Genomic DNA, 21,706 nt, shown 5'->3' with positions numbered 1-21,706 from the left:
AGATATTGATGGAGCGGAAGAGGCAAGCTCATAAGAGCCGTCTGCAATTTAAAAAAAAGACGATCCTTTGAGTCCTTCTCATCCCTACAAGTTACATCAACATGTTTTCCATTTGCTGTTCTTGTGGGGTTTTTCCTCAGGAGATCAGAGACAGTAACATCTCTTTAAAAGCTAATGGTGCAAAGCAGAAGAACACAGTCTTTAAATGCTTCCCAGCTCAGCTGTGTGACCATAAATCTGCAGCACATTCAGCCTGATCATGACATGACTGATGACGACCTCTTGATTAACACATCATGTCCAGCACCTCGTACAGTTGACGTGCACAGCTGGCTGACTCTGCGGGACATTTCTCCTACTGCCCTTGCCTCCCCAAATTTGGAGCTGTGCACACTCAGGAAAAAGCCTTGCATCTGCCTCATCGGCTGTTTTAATGCCATGTGTCAGTGAGTCGGTTTCGGCCGGCTAATCAGCATCACAGGAACACGATCCTGCCCCCGGCTATGCTCGGCCTCGGACAATATCGGTAACCTTAAACTGCTAAGAATCTAAGCAGAACGCTGGATTACGTTTATCTTCATGGGGATGAAATAGAGAACGGACGGAGCGAGGGCATGGAGAGTTTAGGAAGCAACAGGGATAACGTGGGTAGACTTAAAATGATGTGCAGGTACAGCAAAACTCTTCTGGAAGAAAAAGCATCACAGCAGCAGCGGCTTAAATAGGCTATATCACACATTTAAACTCTTCAGTCACACAGATCCATCCTTACATTACAGTGTCGTGCAGAAAATCATTGTTTTGCATTGCAATCGTTGCTTATGTTGTGCTGATTTACAGGGAAATGTTTAAGTTTTAAGACCTTTTTATTCTCAGTATTGTGCTGATATTTATCTTATTTCTACATTAATGACCTCATCATGGTGGTAGGAGGGTATGTAACAGGGATTGGGACTGTTGGTTGCACAAAACAAGACATTTCAAGACATATCCTCTAGGAAATTGCAGCCTAATGGGAATTTTTTTCTGTATTTCCTGACAGTTTATACATCAAATGATTAATGAAGAAAAGAATCAGCAGATTAATTGATAATGAAAGCAATCATTAATTGTGGGGGGTATGTCTTTGTGTCAACTGTAGTCCTGCTATTATTTCATTTCTCATGGAAAAAAGCACAGTTCCGTCTTTGTACTTGGTCTTTCAAATGCATTTGAGCCTCCAAAATAAAACATATGAAATACAAATTGTTGCTGAGTGTTGGATTTGATTATTTCACTCTACATAACTGTGATGTTGCTGCTGAAGTACTGGAGTAAAAGCTACTACTGCTTTAAAAGTAAATTTAGGGAGAATGTTGCTTTAACATTTAAGTAATCGAATTAGCATGAGCTGCTTCATCTGTGCCTGCAATGGAATTTTTCATTTTTAAAATCAGTCAAACCGTGTGGCGGAAAAATTAGTTTTTCTTATCATATTATATCCAGTCTTTGGACACATGATGGGAATACTGTTTTAGCAATAGGTTCCATTATATTTTAGGAACATATTGTACCCAAATACTAGATATAATATAATAAGAAAATGGCTGTATCTTAGAAGTACAATCAAGTATTTGGTATCCATGAACTCGCAACAAGTTAACAAATGAATAAAAGTGGGATTTTTCTGTGATCTAAAATTTTCTAAGTTGTACTTTTAGATATTTGCACATGACTTTTGACCAATATGAACAAATCTTGTGGCATTTTTTAATTATCTTACTAAATATAGTCTTTGGGCACTCATGGGTTTCCAAAATAATTCACACAAAAAAGAGCTCTTTGATAAAGTTTATACCGCAGAAAGACACTGCTGATCTGAGTCACCCTAACACATCCTCTCTCTGTGCTGCTAATGAACAAATTAAGAATAAAATGGTGCTAATTTTAAGCTAAATTTAACCTCATTTGCCTCGAGGCCACTTGGGAGTCCTTCAGTGACCCTGAGCGATCCTCAGAGCCCAGTTTGGGCACCACTCACTGCCTTACATATTATTAGCTCAACTGCAACAATTTCCCTACATTTCTTACAGCCAAATTGTATTGTTTAATTGAGTCTTGTCTTTTTTACAATTAACACTTAAAATGATGAAGGCACTTGCAAATGACAAGGTAGTACAAAATGTAAACCGCACTTTGGTGTTTAATTTTTACCTCTTTACTTAAGATTTCATTAAATTTCTTTTTACAAAATGAACCACAACTCTGACAAAGAGGAAGATCGTGGGTAGATAATAATGAGAATAAATATGAAACAAAATTTAAATCATACCCTCTAAAACTAAAAAGGTTTGAGTTGAAACACTATTACTAAGCTTGTTTACAAGATATTTTGGTCAACGCTGATCTGAATTGAACTGGCCTTTTTCCAAAAAAAAACAACATTTTAATACAATAAATAAAAGTCTGGTTGATCCTCAGTACAATAAACATCTGTTCCACTTGTATGATTCAATTGCAGTGTGTGTGTGGGCTGCTTACAGACTGACAACAAAATGAAAAAAAAATGACAGAAGTAATGAAACCAAGTGAGCAGAAATAAATGATTAGTGCAGGATCTAATCTCTCCTTTAACTCTTTCTCCATCGCTCCATCCTCCTCCTCCTCTCCCTCTCCTCTCCTCTCCTCTCTCTCTCTCATTTCCATTCAGTGTGTTGAAGCAGCAGCAGCAGCAGTCTTGTATGTGGATCCTCAGCAGCATCAACTGCAGCAATTTCCCTACATTTCTTACAGCCAAATTGCATTGTTTAATTGAGTCACTCAGTGATGGAAAAGAAACTGGCCTTTTTCCAAAAAAAAAACATTTTAATACAATAAATAAAAGTCTGGTTGATCCTAAGTACAATAAACATCTGTTCCACTTGTATGATTCAATTGCAGTGTGTGTATGTGTGTGTGTGTGTGTGTGTGTGTGTGTGTGTGCGTGTGTGCGTGTGTGTGTGTGTGTGTGTGTGTGTGTGTGTGTGTGTGTGTGTATGTGCTGCTACAGACTGACAGAAAAAAAGCCAAAAAAAAAGAAAAAGACAGAAGTAATGAAACCTAGTGAGCAGAAATAAATGATTAGTGCAGGATCTAATCTCTCCTTTAACTCTTCCTCCCTCCTCCTCCTCATCTCTCCTCCTCCTCCTCCTCCTCCTCCTCCTCTCCCTCTCCTCTCTCTCTCATTTCCATTCAGTGTGTTGAAGCAGCAGCAGCAGCAGCAGCAGCATCAGTCGTGTATGTGGATCCTCAGCAGCAGCAGCAGCATCAGGAGATACATCCCAGACCCAAACTGCATGAGCAACATGGTCGTTTTAATCGCTTCTCTGTGCCTGCTGGTTGGCTTCTCGCTCCAGGTGGACGTGAAAAGTGGCAAAGAGGCAGGAAAAGCTGGGAATTTCATGGAAGATGAGCAATGGCTGTCAACCATCTCCCAGTACGGACGCAAGATCAAACACTGGAATCGCTTCAGAGACGTGAGTGCTGTATATTTTTACAGTAATTATTATAAAAGCATGTTTTTTTTTGTCCCATAGATGTCAGTGAAGGTAACGCAGCTTGTTTTCTCAGGTGATTTTTGCGCACAGTTGGCTGTCGCTCTGAATGTGGTGCAGAAATACTTTATATAGATGGAAATATCAACATTTTATAGTGTGTTCAGTTATTATAAGGTGAGAATAAGAGTGTGCCCACGTGAAATGATTGATAAATTCATCTTTCTTTTTTTTTTTTTATTGGCAAGGTGCCTCATTTTCTCCTAATATTTCATCCATTGGCTTGGCATGCCAAACTAGGCTACTATTTTATAATGTATTTTTATGGTAGAATTGACACTTTTATGTATGGACCTCCTTATGAGAGAGTGAATCAAATGCAACTCAAAAGGAAATCTATCACACACTCTTTCCAAGCCTCCTTCCTCTGCATATATCTGTGATATTCTGAACAGTGTCTTGTATTCATTGATCAATAGCTATTGATCTGCCATATTGCATATAAAATGTATAGGGCTCACAGTTAAGGAGGCTTCAGGCTGAAGAGCCAAACACAGCAAGAAGACATCGGTTGTGTGTATTCTCTTTAATCATAAATATCAAATATAAAGTGAACAAACACTTCCTATTCTCATGTGGATCTTGTTTGTTGTCCAGACTTCATTCTGGGCTGTAAAGGAACAGCTTTTGTTTATTCTGTTCAGCCGTGACTATTCACTAGAGATGGGCCGTAAATTCATTAAATTACAAACAGTGTGAATCTCCCACTGACACTCAAATCACAAATTACAAAGAGCATTCTTTGACATTTCAGATTAATCGTGAATATAACCAAATGAAAATAATCCTTATTGCAAAGGCCTAATTGTAATCTTGTAGCTGCTGGTATTGTTTTTTCTGTATGTGTCATCGTGGCAAAACTGTGGTCCTTTGGAGAAACCTACTTTAGCGGAAACGAGGCGGTTTTGAGTACTTCTGTGGACAGATTTTGTCGCTGTGATAGCATCACAACCGTGCAAGATGAAGTCACGAAACGTTGTGTAGTTTAGATCAAAATGAAGTTGGAAGATGGGTGTGGTCTGAGCAAGGGCGCCGGAAGTAGCTGGGTAGGGACGCCCCACTTTACGCCCCTGGCCCGATTTGGTGTCATGGCTGATTTGATCCAATCGGGAGATGGTCTCTAGTTAAGTTATCAAATTGCTTGAATCCCATAACGTTGAAGTGAGAAACAACTAGGGCTGGGCGATATGGAGAAATCAAATATCACAATATTTTTTACCAAATACCTCAAATACCTTTTGATAAATAATCTTCAGTAATGTGGAGTGGGTAAAGACAAATAATAGAACAGTTATACAGTCTGGTAAGTTTAGAAAATTACATAATTTTACTGTAATGCAGCCTTTAACACCAGGAAAAGACAACACTTATGCTTTATTATGAAATCCAAAGACGATATCTAGTCTCACATCACGATACTGATATAATATTGATATATCGCACAGGCCTAGAGACAACAAACAATGACTTATGAAGTTCAGCCAACCAGTCAGCCCATTGTACGGATGGGTGATACTGATAAAAATCTTCTATCACGGCACATCATGATAACAATATAATGTATATTGTGACACAGTAAATTTGAAGGAAATTCAATTGAGATACCATTAGTAGATACAATTATCAGATGGGAGTGTTTGTTTTTGATTAATCCACCAAATGAAATACCTGATAAATCAAGGATTCATTTGCACCATTGCACATAATGGCCTGATACAAACAGAGATATCAGACGTGTGAACAGTGTGCTATCAAACTGTTAATGCTGAGGATGAGTCTGCTGATGATGTTGGTGGGTTATGATGATGGGGATGTTGTTGTTTTAACCGTTGATGACTGGGTGGGATGATGATGGCTGGATGTATGTCATGCTGTCACTAATATTGTTTTATGTGAGCTTGTGTGGAGTGTTTTAGCATTTACAAGACACATTTCCCTTCTGTTCTGATACAGTTAAGTTTTTCCTGCCCGATTCTGATACCTTAATCCAGGGTATCTGCCCATACAGATCTGATACTATAGTGCTCTCTTTTCCCCAAATGTTAAAGTCTGTACACCTCACTGTGTGCAACTCATTTGCATAATTTGTATGTAGGATGATATGAGACCAGGGAATGGCACTAAAAAATTAATTTTATATGACTTTTCACACATAAACGTGACGTGATCCATTTATTAAGTATATAGTATAGTATGTACTGATGCTGTGTATTGGATTGGTGCATCTCTAATAGAACAATCTGTACTGGTATACACATTTCTTTCATCTCATGGTGTATATTGTCATATCCCAGTGTCTTTATCTGGTCATAGTCTAAATGATCAGGACACACAGGGCATTTTCTACTACTTTGCTGATTCTAATATCTGATTTAAAGCATCAAAAACACAACCAGCAGGGGATGTGTGGGAGACCGTGAGCATGGTAAGGGGTCAGGAGGTCATGGTATCGGGTGTGTGAGACACCTCCCTGGTACCACAAGACAGAACACATGAATCAGGATGTGAGAGATCTGCGAGGAGGAGTCGGTTAGCAGCAGCGGCAGCGGCTCAGATCCGAGCCTCTACCTTGACAACCAGAGAGGCCGTTTGATCTCATTGCTGAGAAATATCACCTCTGACAGATAGTCTTATCAATGTCGGCCAGACAGTACCACGCTCTGCAGCGTGCAGGAATCTGCCCCACTACCCTGGACCCCCCCGAGGGCGCAGGAAGCTTGTGGGAGAATTTGTAATTGAATTGCAAATTCTTTTGTTGTCATGCAAATTTGAATATTATCTTGGCTGGTTTTTGGAGTGGTTTGCCTCAACCTGTCCAGTTGGATCGGTGCTCGTTTTCCATCGGTGAAATTGAGATTAGTCAACTCTGTACTAAAGATCTGCATGTGTGCTACCTTTTTACCTTTGGGTATTCAATGTTGAGAACTTTATGAACTTTGGTTTAGCACCACAAACAAATGCTGGGAAGGCACATCCTCTCAAAGATCTCATTGCTACTGTCTAATGTCTAGAAGTTGGGTATTAGGTGCATTGAATTTAGTTGCATCTGGATTCTGAATTTAACACATGCAAAATGTGGGAGGAAATCTTCACCTCATGTATTTCACAATTCCATAAATATCCCACAATGCAATACGGTATTGATGACAAGGTTCATAACAGACGTTGACGGACAGCTCTGTAACGTCAACTCTTCAATTTAACTGTAAGTATAAGATTTCACTTTGCTAAAGGCATAATTTATATTTTAAATTAATTCACACTTTGATTCTCTCAAGGTTGGCACGGGTTACCATGGTTACACGTCTCCAACCGGCAAGGAGGCTCTCAGGAAGTGACGATGTAAATTACTGCTCAGTGCGTCCGAAAAGACACATACTACTGTTTATTCACACAAAAGTATGTTGAACGATCGAGTATGTAGTGCATAGTATGCGATTTCGGATGAAGCCTGATTGTTTTGTCGATAAAACATCAAGAAATTGTGAAACAGGCTGATTCATTTTTGCTTAATTTTTCTGACCAACCAGTCCAAAACCAAAAGATATTGAATTTACAATGATATATAATTGAAAAAAGCAACAAATCCTCTTATTTGAGAAAGTTGAACCAACAAATGTTTGATTTTTTTGCTTGATAATTTACCTAAATGATTAATTGGTTTTCAATGGCGTCTCCTTGATCTGCTGTAGCTTGGATGATACCTTATTTGTTCATTGCTTTGGACAAAAATTGTCTGTCAAATGTAAATGTAAAAGTTCCTTGAACTGATTAATGAATTGGCTCATCGATTATTTAAACATAGCATTTCACCATTAGTGTCTATAAAAGGTGTTCCCCCCTCTGACTTTTTCTTCTTTTCCTGTTTTACAACTTTGGATCCCGGCGGATTAATTAGTCTTTTCTGCAACTGATCATTAGAGAAAGTCTCTTAAATGTCAAAGTGAAAACAAATCTGTTCATTAAAGTTTAATTAATGTGCTGTGATTCAAACTTATAAAATCATAAAAGATGAAAAAGTCACAGTTGGGGGGCGGATACTGTTTATATCCGCTGTGTTTTTGTGTGTGTGTGTGTGTAGTCAAATGTGTGTAGTGGTATGTAGTCCAAACCTCAGAGGTTTAGCAGTGCTATTCTGACTGAAGATTCAAGTACAGTAAATACATGGAAAAAGAGAGATGACAAGTTGCTCTGTGCAGTATACTCAACCATAGATCAAAAATGTGTCGGGTACTCTTGGAAATGAGGAAAAAACAGGATAAATAAGAAAGCAATCCAGCACAGTTAATACATATTTAAAGTGAAATTACAGCAGCATGTTGAAGTGTTTTGGAGTGAGGTTGGCCTACAAATGGGACAGAAGTACAATGGCACAAACCAAATGAACAAATGATGAAATAGCAAATCACATTTCATAACTAGAAGTGCACTCGGAGAGCGCAGACCTCCGCCAAGGCAGGTTTCATGTACGTCGCTGGCATCTGTCGTCATCCGTTACACATGTCTGAAAGCATGTGGTGTTAATGCACAGGCTGAGCGGAGTTATTAAAAAAAATTCCCGAAGCCGGATCATGATCTGGATCGCCACCAAAATCTAGTGGATTGTTCATTGTGCCACACCCCACCCCTCCAAATTTCACTAAAATCCATCATGGACTTTTGGAGTTATCCTCCAAATGGACAAACCAACAAACGAACCAACGAACCAACGAACCAACGAACCAACAAACCAACGAACCAACGAACCAACGAACCAACGAACCAACGAACCAACCACCAACAAACTAACAAACCACCAACAAACTAACAAACCAACAAACCAACAAACCAACAAACCAACAAATCAACAAACCAACGAACTAACGCCGGTGAAAACATAACCTCCTTCCTAGGCCTTGGCGGAGGTAAAAAGCAGTATATAAGCAGCATTATTATTACTATGGTTGTGTCTAGAAGTAATGTTGAACCTTTAAAAGTGTAAAATATGATTTAGTTTCTAGTTCTGGACTTTTGTTTTAGCTATTTTAGCATTTTGCTTTGGTGTGCACAACATGATCATGAGTGGTTCGTGGTTGGTGTAGAGTTGGCTAGCATGGGAAATGTTTGTGCCCTTGCTTATTCCTGCCTCTTCAGGTGAATCTCATTGTAAAATCAAAGCAACGTTGAACCTGATGAGGAGATGTGATACTGTGGGTAGACAGCCAACCGAGCTGGCTTTGTTCTGCTTCAGATGGGTCTATTTCGTGCTGCACAGGGCAGTGAGATTCTTCTGAAATGTGAAGGGGTTTTATTTGTTTTTCTAGCTGTCTTGGCAAACAGGTGGTGTGAAAACACAGCAAGCATATTCATACTGCATCTAAAAAAAAATCACTATGTGGGCTTTTATAAAGCGGTGGCGGGGCGATTTGATTGATCTGACTGGTGTTTGAATTGGACCGGTGTACATATGATTATCCAGCATGGAGACATAATGAGGAAAACGTTGAAAGGAAGAACAATAAGACCAACAGCTGCAGAGGCAGGAGGTGTTGGGATAATCCACAGCAGGTTACAGGCTGTTATACAAGCTCCATTATGACTGGCATCAATGTTGAAGCTTTAATCATGGCACACTGCAAATGTCAAGACATCAAATCTCCCGATGTAGATCCCCCCACACCCTCCCACGCGTTCACGTTGCACACCCACACAACAAAGCAGGCTAACAGGTTACAAATGTCCACAAATTAAGCTCGTCTGTAATTAGCTGATTGCATCTTCCTGAGTCAGCTCATCAGTTAAAACGCTTCTTTGACTGCTTGATGTATTTTGTTTCCAACGCAACTTCCTCTTTGCATTCGGGTGCGTTCGGGTGGATCTGCTCAGCGGGAACTCATGTGAACAATACTGTGCTGTTCATTCATGGCCAGATTCACCCATCTCTCCGAGCAATGCAAAGAAGGGGGACTCATTAAAGGAGCCAACCACAGAGGGCTGTTTAAGGTTTTTTGCACCTGCTCTATTGTCTGCTACATTTTTAATGAGGGAAAATTGCTTCATCTTTCTGCAGGTAAATGGCTCCTCAGCTCCTTTGGCTGTTAAAATAAGCACAGAGTGAGACAAAACCACGAGTCATCATCACCTTATTGGTGCTTACGAATTAATTTGATAAATGCAATTCGATTACAGTGAGTGGTTCTTTAAATTTCACCCAAGCCCCTCGGTGTGCCTAAATCTACATCCTCAATATTCATAAAGGAATATGAGGGAAGAGAAAAATAACTACCATTTTATTCACTGTACAAACAGTATATGAGCTTGTGGGTTGCAGCTGATGATTATTTTCAATATCGATTAATTAACTGATTGTTGTTGTCAAAACAAAGAATTCAACAAATAGTAAACAAATCCACAGCCATGCTAGCGGCTCTGTGAGGCTGTACTTCTGCATAGCAGTGCTTTCAGCTAAATGCTCAGCATGCTCACAAATAACAATGCTAACATGCTGAAGTTTATAATGTTTACCATGTTGCCAGAACACGGCCGCGTCTAGAACGTAACCCGCATATTGCGAAAATCTGATCTGAAATCTTGCAAAAACTTGCAAAAAATCTCACGAGACTCGCTGCCCGACGACCTATCCTAACCTTAACTATTCCAGATCGATGCCTAACCATCTCACGAGAGTTTTCACAGCACACATTTTGACTTGTCATAGTTGGAAAAGTATACCGGTGTTACTAATGACACTAATGACGGCTCTAGTCAGGTGTCCCAGTGAGAGTGACAATAAATCAGCATGCACAATACCTGAATACTGAAATCAGTGCAGCTAAATTAGTCATTATTTTCATTATTTACACCTGTGCTTTTTCTACTGTGACATGTCAAAATGTCTTCCATGTAAAAAGCCTATTGAGAGGGATTATTTTTTTGTTTTATCAGCTCCGTGCAAAGCGCCGGAACAAAAACACCGACATATCTCCAACAGTATGATGATAATGCACTTTGCGTGCCTATAGTCTGATAGTCTGTATAGCCTATACCTCACCTTTAGTAAGTTATAATGGACTATTGAAATTCTCAACTATTCATTTTCTGTTGATTGAGCACTCACTTCAGGACACTTCAGCCATAGTGGCATAAAAGCCTTTTATATGGCAGCACATTTAGGACAGCCAGCAGATTGGAAGAAGAACTAATTGAGCTCTAATAAGCAACCTGATGCTTCATCCAGCTCTGGATCAGAGTCATTATTTATCCGTGCTGCTGTGGCTGAGATGATGGCGATGGTCCGGTCACTGATCCTACATCAGCACCGCTCCTCTGTGAGAGCTCTTAGAAAAATGCAGGACCAGGGTTCACTCTGTTTTTCTGCTGAACATGATTCTGTTGCATCCTAAGTGACACTGAGCTCCTTTACTTAGCTCAAAGACACGCCGCCAGCTGTGGGTTTTTGTGCTCCTGTCACCAACCTCAGCCATTTATTAGCCTCCCACAGGATTTATGCTCCAGCACTAACAGCCAGTGTAATTACGGATATGAAAAATTAGAGCAAGAGGACGGTATGCATTTGTAGAAAATATGATAATGAAGCCTATTTCCAATTAAAACCGAATGGCGATGCGGGGGTTGAAAATTAAGACGGGAGAAACCATAACAGTTAAATGAGCTAATAGTTATCTGTATTTCCTCTGAAGATCAGCCTATCAAATCAACTATCTGTGGAAATCTGCTCGTTGCACACTAATGAGATCGAAATGGCAGAAAGTGGAGGAAAGAGACGATTTCTTGTCCTCGTGTCATTACCATGCATGTCTTTTACTGGAGGTGAATGTCGGGGGAGGGATTTGCTGCAAGTGTTTGGACTGCTCAGATGCGATTCACAGTGAAAACAGAGAAGAAAGGAGATCCTGTTGGCTTCCCAACACAAGCGTGGGTGATTCCTAATTGAGTGGAGAGGCTGTTTTGTGTTGTCGCTCCTGTGGAAAAGCGCTACTCGGCGGAAAGCAGTTGATTCTTTGCAAAAAGGAAACACTGAGAGAAGCTCAACGGCTACCTTGAACAGCAGGAAAGCTTTTTTCATAAGCATGTTCCACAGCTTGTCCAAATGCACAAAATCCCTTTCCTTTTTCACGTGGCTGAGTGCGAGGAAGCTACTTGTTGTAATAGGGCAGCACACGTAGATGAATGTGTTTCATAATGAAGCCCGGCTGCACATACTACACCAGTAGCGATGACGGCCTGAATCCCATCATTTTTTAGCCGTTAAACTTCTCTGCGAGTTGCTGAAATGTCGTGCTGAATAATTAGCCGTTCCAAGGTTCTTCTTCTGGCTCTATTGTTCATGCATTATTTATAGTGGCATCTGCCTAGAGTTGTCTCTGTGCTGGTGAAGCTCCTCTATGCCTTGCTGCAGGCAGAGCGATAAATGCTGCCACTCTGCCTCTGTGTCTGTCTTCATTCATGGCTGTAATGGTGGCACACCCAATACTCAATCAATGATCCAGCTTTTTAGTAAACAACCAGAACTATATCATCGCTTACAACGAGTCGATAATGGAAACTGATAGAGCGTTTGGTTTTTATTCTTTACTGCATCACCTTTTTTGCTGATAGAGCTGCCAACTCTTAGTCAATAAGTCGACTAATCGGTCGTTTTGGTCTTTGTTAACTAAGATTTTTTCAGTCGAATAGTAATTTTTCATGCTTTTTCATGCTGAATGACTTATTTCCAAGAAACTTTTGAGCACATCTCTGGTAAACACAAGATTTAAAGTAGTGTGGAGGAACTCAGTTTTACAGATCTGTCCATTTAATCAACTGATCGATTAGTCGACAAAATCATATGAGTGTTATTCTTTTTTTTGGTTGACGACAGCTCTAGTTTCTCGGCTTCCTGGGGTCCATGAAAAAACAAATATAACATTAGTCAAGAAACAAAAAATCTAGACATTAACAGTTGTATGTAATTGCATAAAAGTAAAATAACACAATGTACAGCTGAGGGATTACCAAAGTTATTACAATTTGTCCTGTGGAGGACATAAAAAACAGAAATTTCAACTTCATGGTTGCGCTAGAGGAAAAGTCAGGGGATCATCAAAGTTAGCAGACTTCATCCTCTGGGCACCGTGAATGCCTGTACCAAATTTCATGGCAATCCATCAAATTTCAGACTTATTTCAGTCTGGACCAAAGTGGTGGACCAACCAACATTGCCATCCCTAGAGTCACGCTGTCAGCCTGGCTAAAAAGCAAAAAGAGGAATATAAAATGCAGTAAAAACTAAAGAAAAAAAACGATTAAAATGAAAAGGCTGGCCCAAAAAGATTATAACAAAGTTAATAAAACACATAACTTTTAAATTTGTAAAATACTGTATTTGATGTGAGTTGGTGAACAAGTTCTAGTCTAGCCCTCCTTTACATTCTAGGTAAGCTTTTGATTCACTAAAACTGACTGAGGCTCATCTTAGGAGTGTATTTTACAGGTTTATAAAATAAAATATAAGCCGAATATATCATTTCAGACATGAGGATCTTCATGATAAGAAACCCACCTGAATTTATTGTCACCTGGAAATTCATCTGCCCCCTTGACAATGACAATGACCTTTATTGTTATCGCTCACAGACACCAGGCAGAAACCTCCGTTTACCCTTCACTGGGTAAACACTTTAGAGCAGGCTTCACCAGCTGAAATCACTCTCTGTTATTTGAGAGGAAATTATTAAACCTGAAGAAAAAAAAATAAAAACCCTGCAAACATAGCTGTGCATATATTAGCCAGGTGGAAATATATTAGGCTGCAGAGTAAAAAGTGCTGTCCTGAATATATTCACATCTGCCTCGGGGTGTTTTAGATGTGTGTTTGGAGCCGCCATTATGAGTTGTCTAGGACTGAGCTGCACTAAAGACATGGTCTGAGCAAACACGGCTATTATGTTCAGTAACAATAGGTGTAATAATGCAAGGTGCTCGGGTTCAACCTGGCATTGATAGATTCTTTGCTTTAGGCCACAAATCACTCACTGTTAAAAACAGCAGGGCAAGTAGTGTACAATTAGGCCACAAAAACTTTTGAGGACGTGCTCTTGCCTGGGGAGAATCAGCCTCTTTTACTGTCTTCTGTATGTGTGATTTTAACGCTGGACGAGACGGGCGCTTGTTCGTCTTTGACTTGACTGTCCCAGAGCTGCATATGAAGGAGCAGTGAGAGCTGAGCCTCCTCTCTATGGGAGGTGTCAAGGACATGTTATGGAAGGGACTGTGATCCTGTCTGCGTTCAAGCTGTATTTAGTATGTGGTGGATATATTTGTTTGTGTAAGTGTGTGTGTGTGGGAGACAGAGAGGGAGAGACAGAGGCTGTTAATTTGTCGAGTTGGCAGCGTAATGGATACGCACTACAAAGTCATATTGAAATGACCTTAATCAAGCAAATCGTATAGCAGGGATAGGGCGCCGAGCTAAAGCGCTAATAGCTTTTTTCTCAGTTGAAAGAACCCGACAGAATCTCATTTATGTGTGATGTAGTCCTTCCTAAAGCCATAACGTGACATCTCAATGTGGCTCCCTGTTTTACTGTAATATCCCGCTGCCACTGCGGGAGATTAGCATTATCAGCAGCCACAACAACCCAATTTGTTCTCATTGCCGTGGCAGACGGGGGGAATTAAATGTAATCAGCCAGCTAGCATATTTAACTTAGCTACCCCTGTGAGCTGTCTCATGCAGATCCCTGTGGTATTTTAACTGGGGATGGTTATCATCATTATCTTCTCTTAACCATGCCGCTGGTCTCTAAACTCATGTGTCTGACAGTTGTAAAAGAGCTTTGTGGCTTCATTGGACTTGTCATTGGACTCTAATTAATTCAAACAGCAGGCGTAGCTGTGGAAATTTTGGAAACAGCAAATACAATATTAATCGCAGGGACAGATAAATGCATGAAATGATATTGTAATCATATTTTTTGGAGATTTGCTGAACACACATGCTGACGGTGCACTACGGCACGCTCGAATGATTACACAGCTGCTCAGTACTACAAAAATCTTTACACAGGTTTTTTTTTTTATCCAGTTAAAGAAAAGACTGGTGTGTTTTTTTCTATTTTTTGCAGTGTCAACAAAAAACAAGAAACTCAACAATGGATTAGTCTGTCTCTTAATACTTAACAACTTTCCTACTTTCTGTGGCCCCGAACTCATCAGTTTCTACTGAAGATTTACATCTCACAAATTTATAGTTTCATCTTTTAAAAAGGCTCTGTAATATCCTAAAACAGCTGGGCACTGTAGTTTATAACAAATGTTACTCAAACAGGAGTTAACACCGCATTTCCTGGGGGACTTTTTCCAGCTGAGGATTAATACACATTTGGTGAGCGAGTGAGGATTTCACGGCACCACATCTTTGATTTGTTCAGTGGTGTAAACAGGTCTGCTGTTGTGTCCACTGACACTAACAATTGACCAATCAGGGCTTTGTAGGTGGGACTAAGAAAGTGGACGTTGTCATCCTACAGAGCTAGCTAGCCACCTAGTTACATCCACGTAAAAATAGCCTCGTTGTGAGTGTATTTACAGAAATAGCAACCATTAAAGTGGCATATTTTCAACCAAGCAACAGCAAAACATTGAAAAAGTGATGTAAAGAAATAGATTGCTCTCATACACCGTTCGTAGCTGTACTTACAAAAAGTAATGTACTGTAATTCGTATACAGTATATCCCACAAAATCAATTGGTATGTAATCCACATAATCATGAACAAGGAAAGAGCAACAAACGCTGCATAGGGAGGAGGTCGAGGTTGATGATGGGTCAAAAAACACCTGACTTTTGCCCAGGATAGCGCTGTTCGTATCCCGTGTGAAACCAGAAGCCAACGTTGATTTATCTGTCACATAACTTCCGTACTTAAGTTGCGCCACATCTAGAGTTATTTTAACCCAAACCACGATTTTTTCTTAAACCTTACAAAGTAGTTTTGTTGCCTAAACCTTACCAAGTTGTTTGCTGTGGAGACGGAAGTTTATTTTGAAAAGACTGTACTGGACAGTCGTAGGAAAACGCACGACAAATAACTTTTCGTAAGATATCATATGAGGATACAGTTGAAAGAAATTATGTATTTGTCCGGATGACAGAATAGTGTGCCTCATTATATGTACAGTTTTTTGGGATCTACCAGTTCTACTACTATGATAAAAATGATAATGATAGAGATAATAGCAAATCAATCAATAGATACAAAAATGTCTTACAGTAGCCACTAGGTACCATACCAAAAAAAACGAGCATATAAAATGAGAGTAAAATGAGTAAAACAAGGTGTGAAATCACTCTCATAATTGTATTTGTTTGGATTTTTGCAGTTCACCACAGATTAAATTAAGATTCATGAAAAGAACTTGAATCTGCCCTCCAAATATCTGTTTAATACCTGACATTCTCCAAATCAATCACAACTCTGTGATAACCAATTCACAAGGCTATAGCTTGTAATTTAAGTAGTAAAACCTACCGGGCTTGTTTTTCTTTCAGGGGAAACAAAGTCAGTTCGCTGGAGTCTATTCCAGTAGAGTTTATTTTTTGAGCCTCCACTACATTTCGATATTGATTTAGGTCATTCATCTATTTAGGTATACTGATAACTTTTTGTGTTTGCATAAAATACTGATGCTACTACAAAGTAAAAAATAGCACAGTGGCATCAGGTATTTTTGTTTCTGTGGAGCCACATGCTTCAGTTTGTCTTATTATGGTGTTTTTTTTCCTGCTAATATTGTATGCAGAAGCAGCATGGCTCAGCACAGTAAAGACGGCCCTGCATAAGCTGGGAGCTCCCTCGGGCATATGTGTGGAGCTCAACCTGAAGGCTCGCCTCTTCTCTTTCTGCTTCTTTGTTTTGCAAATGGGGGGGAGGGAGCGATAAGATGCTGCAGAGACTCAGCCGTTCCGGGGTTCTGCTTGGCTCAGCAGTGGGGTTCAACACCACCAGAATCCATTTTTCTCTGCATCCCGCGCCGTCCTCCTCCTCTTCTCCAATTACTGCATCTCTCAGAGCATGGAACGCCTTGATTCAACTGTGGAGCCTGCTACAGCGAAAAGCGAGCCCGGCCACACTGTTTGATGTGTCACTTCATCAGTGATTTGGAGACCACCGCTAACGGGCTCCTGAGAATGGAGAAAAAGGTTCATTTCTGTGATGCAACTTCCAGAAATGTGGTCTTATTAGCCGAAGGCGGCCGCTCCAGAAGAAAAAGCTTCTTTTATGTTTTCAGACTCTTATTTCAGGTTGAAAAGAGACTCTTTTTATGTTAACTACACATAAAACAGCCTGTGACTTGATAGAAAGTGTCATTGCCTGTTAGTTAAATCATCTGCATTCTTAGGCAAGAGCCAAACTCCCCAGTCAGCTTGATTATTTCTGCATTTCAGTGCATACGCTTCAGATGGATGCACGCTTGACAGCCGGCTACTTCGTGGGCTCGCTTCGGAGAGACGTTGCCCTTCAGCGTGCAGAGATGGCGGCAGAACGTGCTCCGTGCTGCACTGCATTGCAGGCAGACGTCTTACCTTGTGAAACAACATGTGTCCTTCGCTTGCAGGCCCCCGAGCACTCCCGCTCAGATGATCAATTTGATCCAGCTCTGTGTTGCTGGGCTGCGACTTAATCCCATAATGCTCGAGTGTTTTTGTTGCAATCGAGACACCACCATTTCTCTCTGTGCGGTTTTTATCTTTAGAGTGTGGTGAAAAATCTCATGCTTCTGTCATACACACAGCATGTAATCACCTTAAACAGTCTGATCATTGATCACGTCAGCGTCTGTCAGAGCAGATACGGTGTAGAAATCTCAGACCTGTCACGGCTCAATAAGAGCAAACCGAGGAGATACAGGCGTAGAACCACACGAGTTAGCATGTGGAATCAAAGGAGACGGCAAAATGTCCTTACAGCTGTTTCTGCCTCATGTTCAAGTGAAAATGTTTTGCCACTCCAAAGCCAGTGGGTTCAGGCCAGAAAAGACACACAGCGTCATTTTGAAACACTCTAATGCATTTCTAAGTGGTTCAATCTGCGGTGGGTCTGCACCATTAGTGTCTCTCCCATTTCTCCGTCGCTTTCAAAGACGGTGGGGTACAAACAGAGCGAGACATTACCCCCACCATCTCAGGCCCCAGCATGCTGAATCGGGGCGCCATAATGACACGGCAAAGGCGAGATGCACTCCCGTTGCTCCCTGGTAACTACAGAGACTCGGAGGGTGGAATGCAGACAGCCTCCGCCTGTGTGCCCTTTAGCAGCGATTTATAGCAGGCAGGGAGACGCAGCTAATTCGGCTACATTAATCAAGCAAAGCACATTACTGCGCAAATGACCGGCCGGGGGAATGATGAGCTGACAATGTGCCGTCAGTCAGAGAGGCAGACACACCTCAGTGATCTGATAGGATGACACGGCCCGGGCCCAGAGCGGAGCAATCAGCTGAGGAAAGCCTCTCGCAGGTCTCTGTTCATTACAGACATGACCCGGATCACCAGTCTATCCATCAGCCTGTGTTCATCCACTCACTGCCAGAGTAAATGACTTCATGAAGCTAGATAAATGACAACTGGAGGAAATGCAAAATGCCCAGATCATCGTTTAACCTCTAACTCATATCCTGCTGCTTAAGTGATGTCTTCACTGCAAATATTGTCCTCAGAATATCAATAAGGGATATTGCGGAGGATGAAGCAGCATGCGGTTATTGCCCTGAGTGAGAGAGGGATTTCATCTGTAAAGCAGAGCTTCTGGACTAAATGAAATGAGTTCAGCAATCTGGGTTTTTAAACATGGAACCAACACTTTGTTTGTTTGCTGTTGGTGCAGTTTAGAAATCTGCATCTGAATCAGCATCAAAATCAATATAGACCATCTCCCAGGTGTAAACGTAAATATTCCAAATGTGTGCCAGTTTATTTGCTGTTGTAGTGTACGTGGATGTCATCAGCTGACAGGAAGTAAACATGGACCAAAGCTGTTGCCTAGCAATGCAGTTCCGTTGAAGCCGTTGAAAACACATTCAGACACTACTCGGGGCATTTTCTCTGCGCCGTTAATTACATCATTACTGCCGCACAATTAAAACGTCGGCTGGTAGACCATCCATAATAAATACAGACATGTATTTTTGTGATAAATACATATTGTAAGCTATTTTGTTGAGTTGCCTCTTAGCGAAATGCTCTGAGTGAATTTAAAAGTTCCCCCTGGTAAGCAGTGATACAGCGTATGTATGTCTAGAGCTTTTATTGTGAAAGGTAAGAATGGAAGGAGTAAAGCGGCCGTTATTGTTGCTATTGTTGCAATAAGTGTATTTTCCAAAATTAATAAATACAAAGTATTATAGTATCTCTGCTCACATTTAATATATTATTTTCGCGCCACAAATCATGGATTTGTCTGAATTGCGCTGCTCTCTCTCTCTTCTTGTCCGTCTGCCATTTTTTCCTTCAGTGCAATGCATGATGGTATATAGTGCCTGTTTAGTGACCATCGTTGTCCACTACTTTTCACGATGCATTGTGGGACACTTTGTGTCCACTATATAGGGTATAATAATTCTCACTATACATTCGGACAGCACTATAAAATGACGTAGTAGTGAGTGATTTCGGACACAGCCTATGTGAAAGACATCTGCTGACAGGAAGTAAACAAGGACCCAAGCTGTTGCCTAGCAATGCAGTTCCGTTGGGACGGAAGAAGATGCTGATTGGCTGGTGGCAGTCATGATTTTTGGAAAATACATTTTGCAAGATCACATGGAGTTGGGATGTGTACTTGTCATCTAAATTTGGTTATATTGGTTCAATAGTTTAAGCAGTTTATATCAAATAAGCCATAAAAGTTTGCTAAAGCTCACAAATAAATTATTTAATACAAACAAAAACCAATGGGTAAATACGCCCGTGGATAGAGCCAGGCTAGCTGTTACCCTCTGTTTCCAGTCTTTGTGCTAAGCTAAGCTAACCAGCTGCTACCTATGGCTTCATATTAATATTAGGGTGGTATCGATCTTCTCGACCTAACTCTCCGCCAGAAATCCTCTAATCCTTAAAAAGCAGGATAACCTATTCGTTGGAAGAGACTGCAATCCACAAAAAAATATGATCTCTCTGATTTAGATTAGGAACTATGATGTTCTGTTATCGGAGAGGAGCTTATCACCACATCAGCTGTAGATGAGATTACGCTGATCGTTATCTGTTATATAATATCTGTGTATATACATGGTTGTGTGTGCGTGTATGGAGGTGTTGCGATATCTAAAATGTCCCGTGGCTCCCGTCCTTTCAAGAATTCTTTGACATCTTGATTTCCTCCTTTTCCAGCACTTTTTCTACAGCAGACAAGAGGTGTGTGAGATGAAGATTAGGATTGTGTGTGTAGGTGTCCTCTAGACTGTACAGATCCTGTCACATTGCAGGGACAGATGAGCTGCAGTGACGGAGCGAGCGAGCGAGCGGGCTGCATGCACGTGATGGATCATTGCAGCAGGGCGAGGAGATGCAGATTTCCACTGTGACATTTTTTTTTTTTTACTCCGTGAGCATTTCTCCGCCGAGCTGAAGTGAGGTCGTGCTCCTTGCGGCTCTCAGCTCCGACACTCGAAGCCCACGAGCTTCCCTTCGACATTTCTGCTGGTTTTGTTTTGTTTCCTTTGGAGATGGATTCCTTCATTTCTAGATTAATACTTAGTTTGCATTCAGCGTTGGAAGGCGTCGTCTGTGAGTTGCACTCGACCTCCAACACTTGGAGTGGATAAACACGTGTAAACATTACAGATGTTTAGACACCACTTTACCAGATACCAATTACACAACATTGAGTATCTGCTAATAATACTAATGCTTAGGGCTGTCCACCAAAGAAATTCTTAGTCCACTAACACTCGTACGATTTCGTCGACTAATTGATTAGTTGATTTAATCGACAGATCTGTAAAATGAGTTTTTCCACAAGGAATCACACAAAAGCACCACTTTGAATCTTGTGTTTACCAGAGATGTGCTCATAAGTGTCTTAGAAATAAGTCATTCAGCATGAAAAAAGCATAAAAAACTACTAATCGTCTAAAGAAATCTCAGTCGACTAAGACCAAAACGGCTGATTATTCGACTAATCGATTAAGTGGCAGCCCTACTAATGCTAGCCCACTCATTTTTTCTTCTTCTACTAAGATGTTAATATCAAACAAACACAGGACTTTTACTCAGGGGACCCGTGTGATATCAAAAGTTGTGTGATTTTTACTGACGACGTTATGTCACATGACACTACATCTGTATCTTATGTTACGTTACAAGCATACTTATTTCAAGCAAACCACGATGTTTTTCTAACCCTAACTAAGTGGTCTTATTGCCTAAACCTAACCGCCACCATTTCACAATGTTAACCATGATTGTTTCACAATGTTATCTACGCACGAACCTTCAGCGTCAAGATACTGCGCAAAAAACTACCCCCGGCGTCCTAGTGCCCAAGAGGCAAAATATGACAAGTAGGGATGAGATCACGTTGCGTCTGCTGTGAGACTCGACGTACTTGAGACCTGAAGGCAAAAAGCTGAGGAGACAATAATGGACAATTTAAGTTGCAGAATTAAATGTAGAAAACTCTAAATTCAGATGAGAGAAATTAGCCATTCAGTATAGAATTAATTAGTCTATAAACATAAATGAGTAGCTTAATAGTTTCCCTCATCATATCCAGCATATTGCCTGTTTTCCTCCCAGCCAGTCGTGAAAAGGATTCTGACGCTTAAATCCCTTTTTTTTATGTGCTAGTTCCTCCTTTTAGTTATCAAAAACTCCTTTTTGTTTTTGTTAATTGTTTAAGATCATTATTAATATGTTTTCATTTGTCTACTGTTTTAACTATTAGCAGTAAGAGGTCGGAGATGGGGTGTGAAGAACCTGTGAGAACAATGTCTAATAAAATGTTTTAGTATAAATGCTCCGACTACTTAATGATAAATGATCTTAGCATTGATAGACTGGAAAGAAACTTGACTTGGACTTGCCTTCTAAATACTTGACCACGTCCAAAAGATAAAAAAAAAAAAAAGCTCTGTTAAAATGCAGAAAACGAT

General features: G+C 40.5%; 1 protein-coding gene across 2 annotated transcripts in view; it reads left to right on the top strand.

Annotated features, from left to right (window-relative positions):
* The first annotated feature begins 3,191 nt into the window (after positions 1-3,191).
* LOC141758512 (testican-2) overlaps positions 3,192-21,706 on the top strand; it is a 46,468-nt gene continuing 27,953 nt past the window's right edge. Inside the window, exon 1 of one of the 2 annotated variants that reach the window (XM_074620014.1) lies at positions 3,192-3,494. In XM_074620014.1, coding sequence (XP_074476115.1) covers positions 3,258-3,494 — 237 coding nt within the window. In that variant the 5' untranslated portion in view covers positions 3,192-3,257. Of the gene's footprint in view, positions 3,504-21,706 lie in introns of both variants that reach the window. The other variant, XM_074620013.1, reaches the window with a different exon arrangement.

Source organism: Sebastes fasciatus, chromosome 20 (assembly GCF_043250625.1).
Source record: "Sebastes fasciatus isolate fSebFas1 chromosome 20, fSebFas1.pri, whole genome shotgun sequence".
NCBI classification, from domain to species: Eukaryota; Metazoa; Chordata; class Actinopteri; order Perciformes; family Sebastidae; genus Sebastes; species Sebastes fasciatus.
The sequence above is the reverse complement of the archived record's forward strand: the minus strand, read 5'-3'. Positions and strand labels throughout refer to the sequence as shown.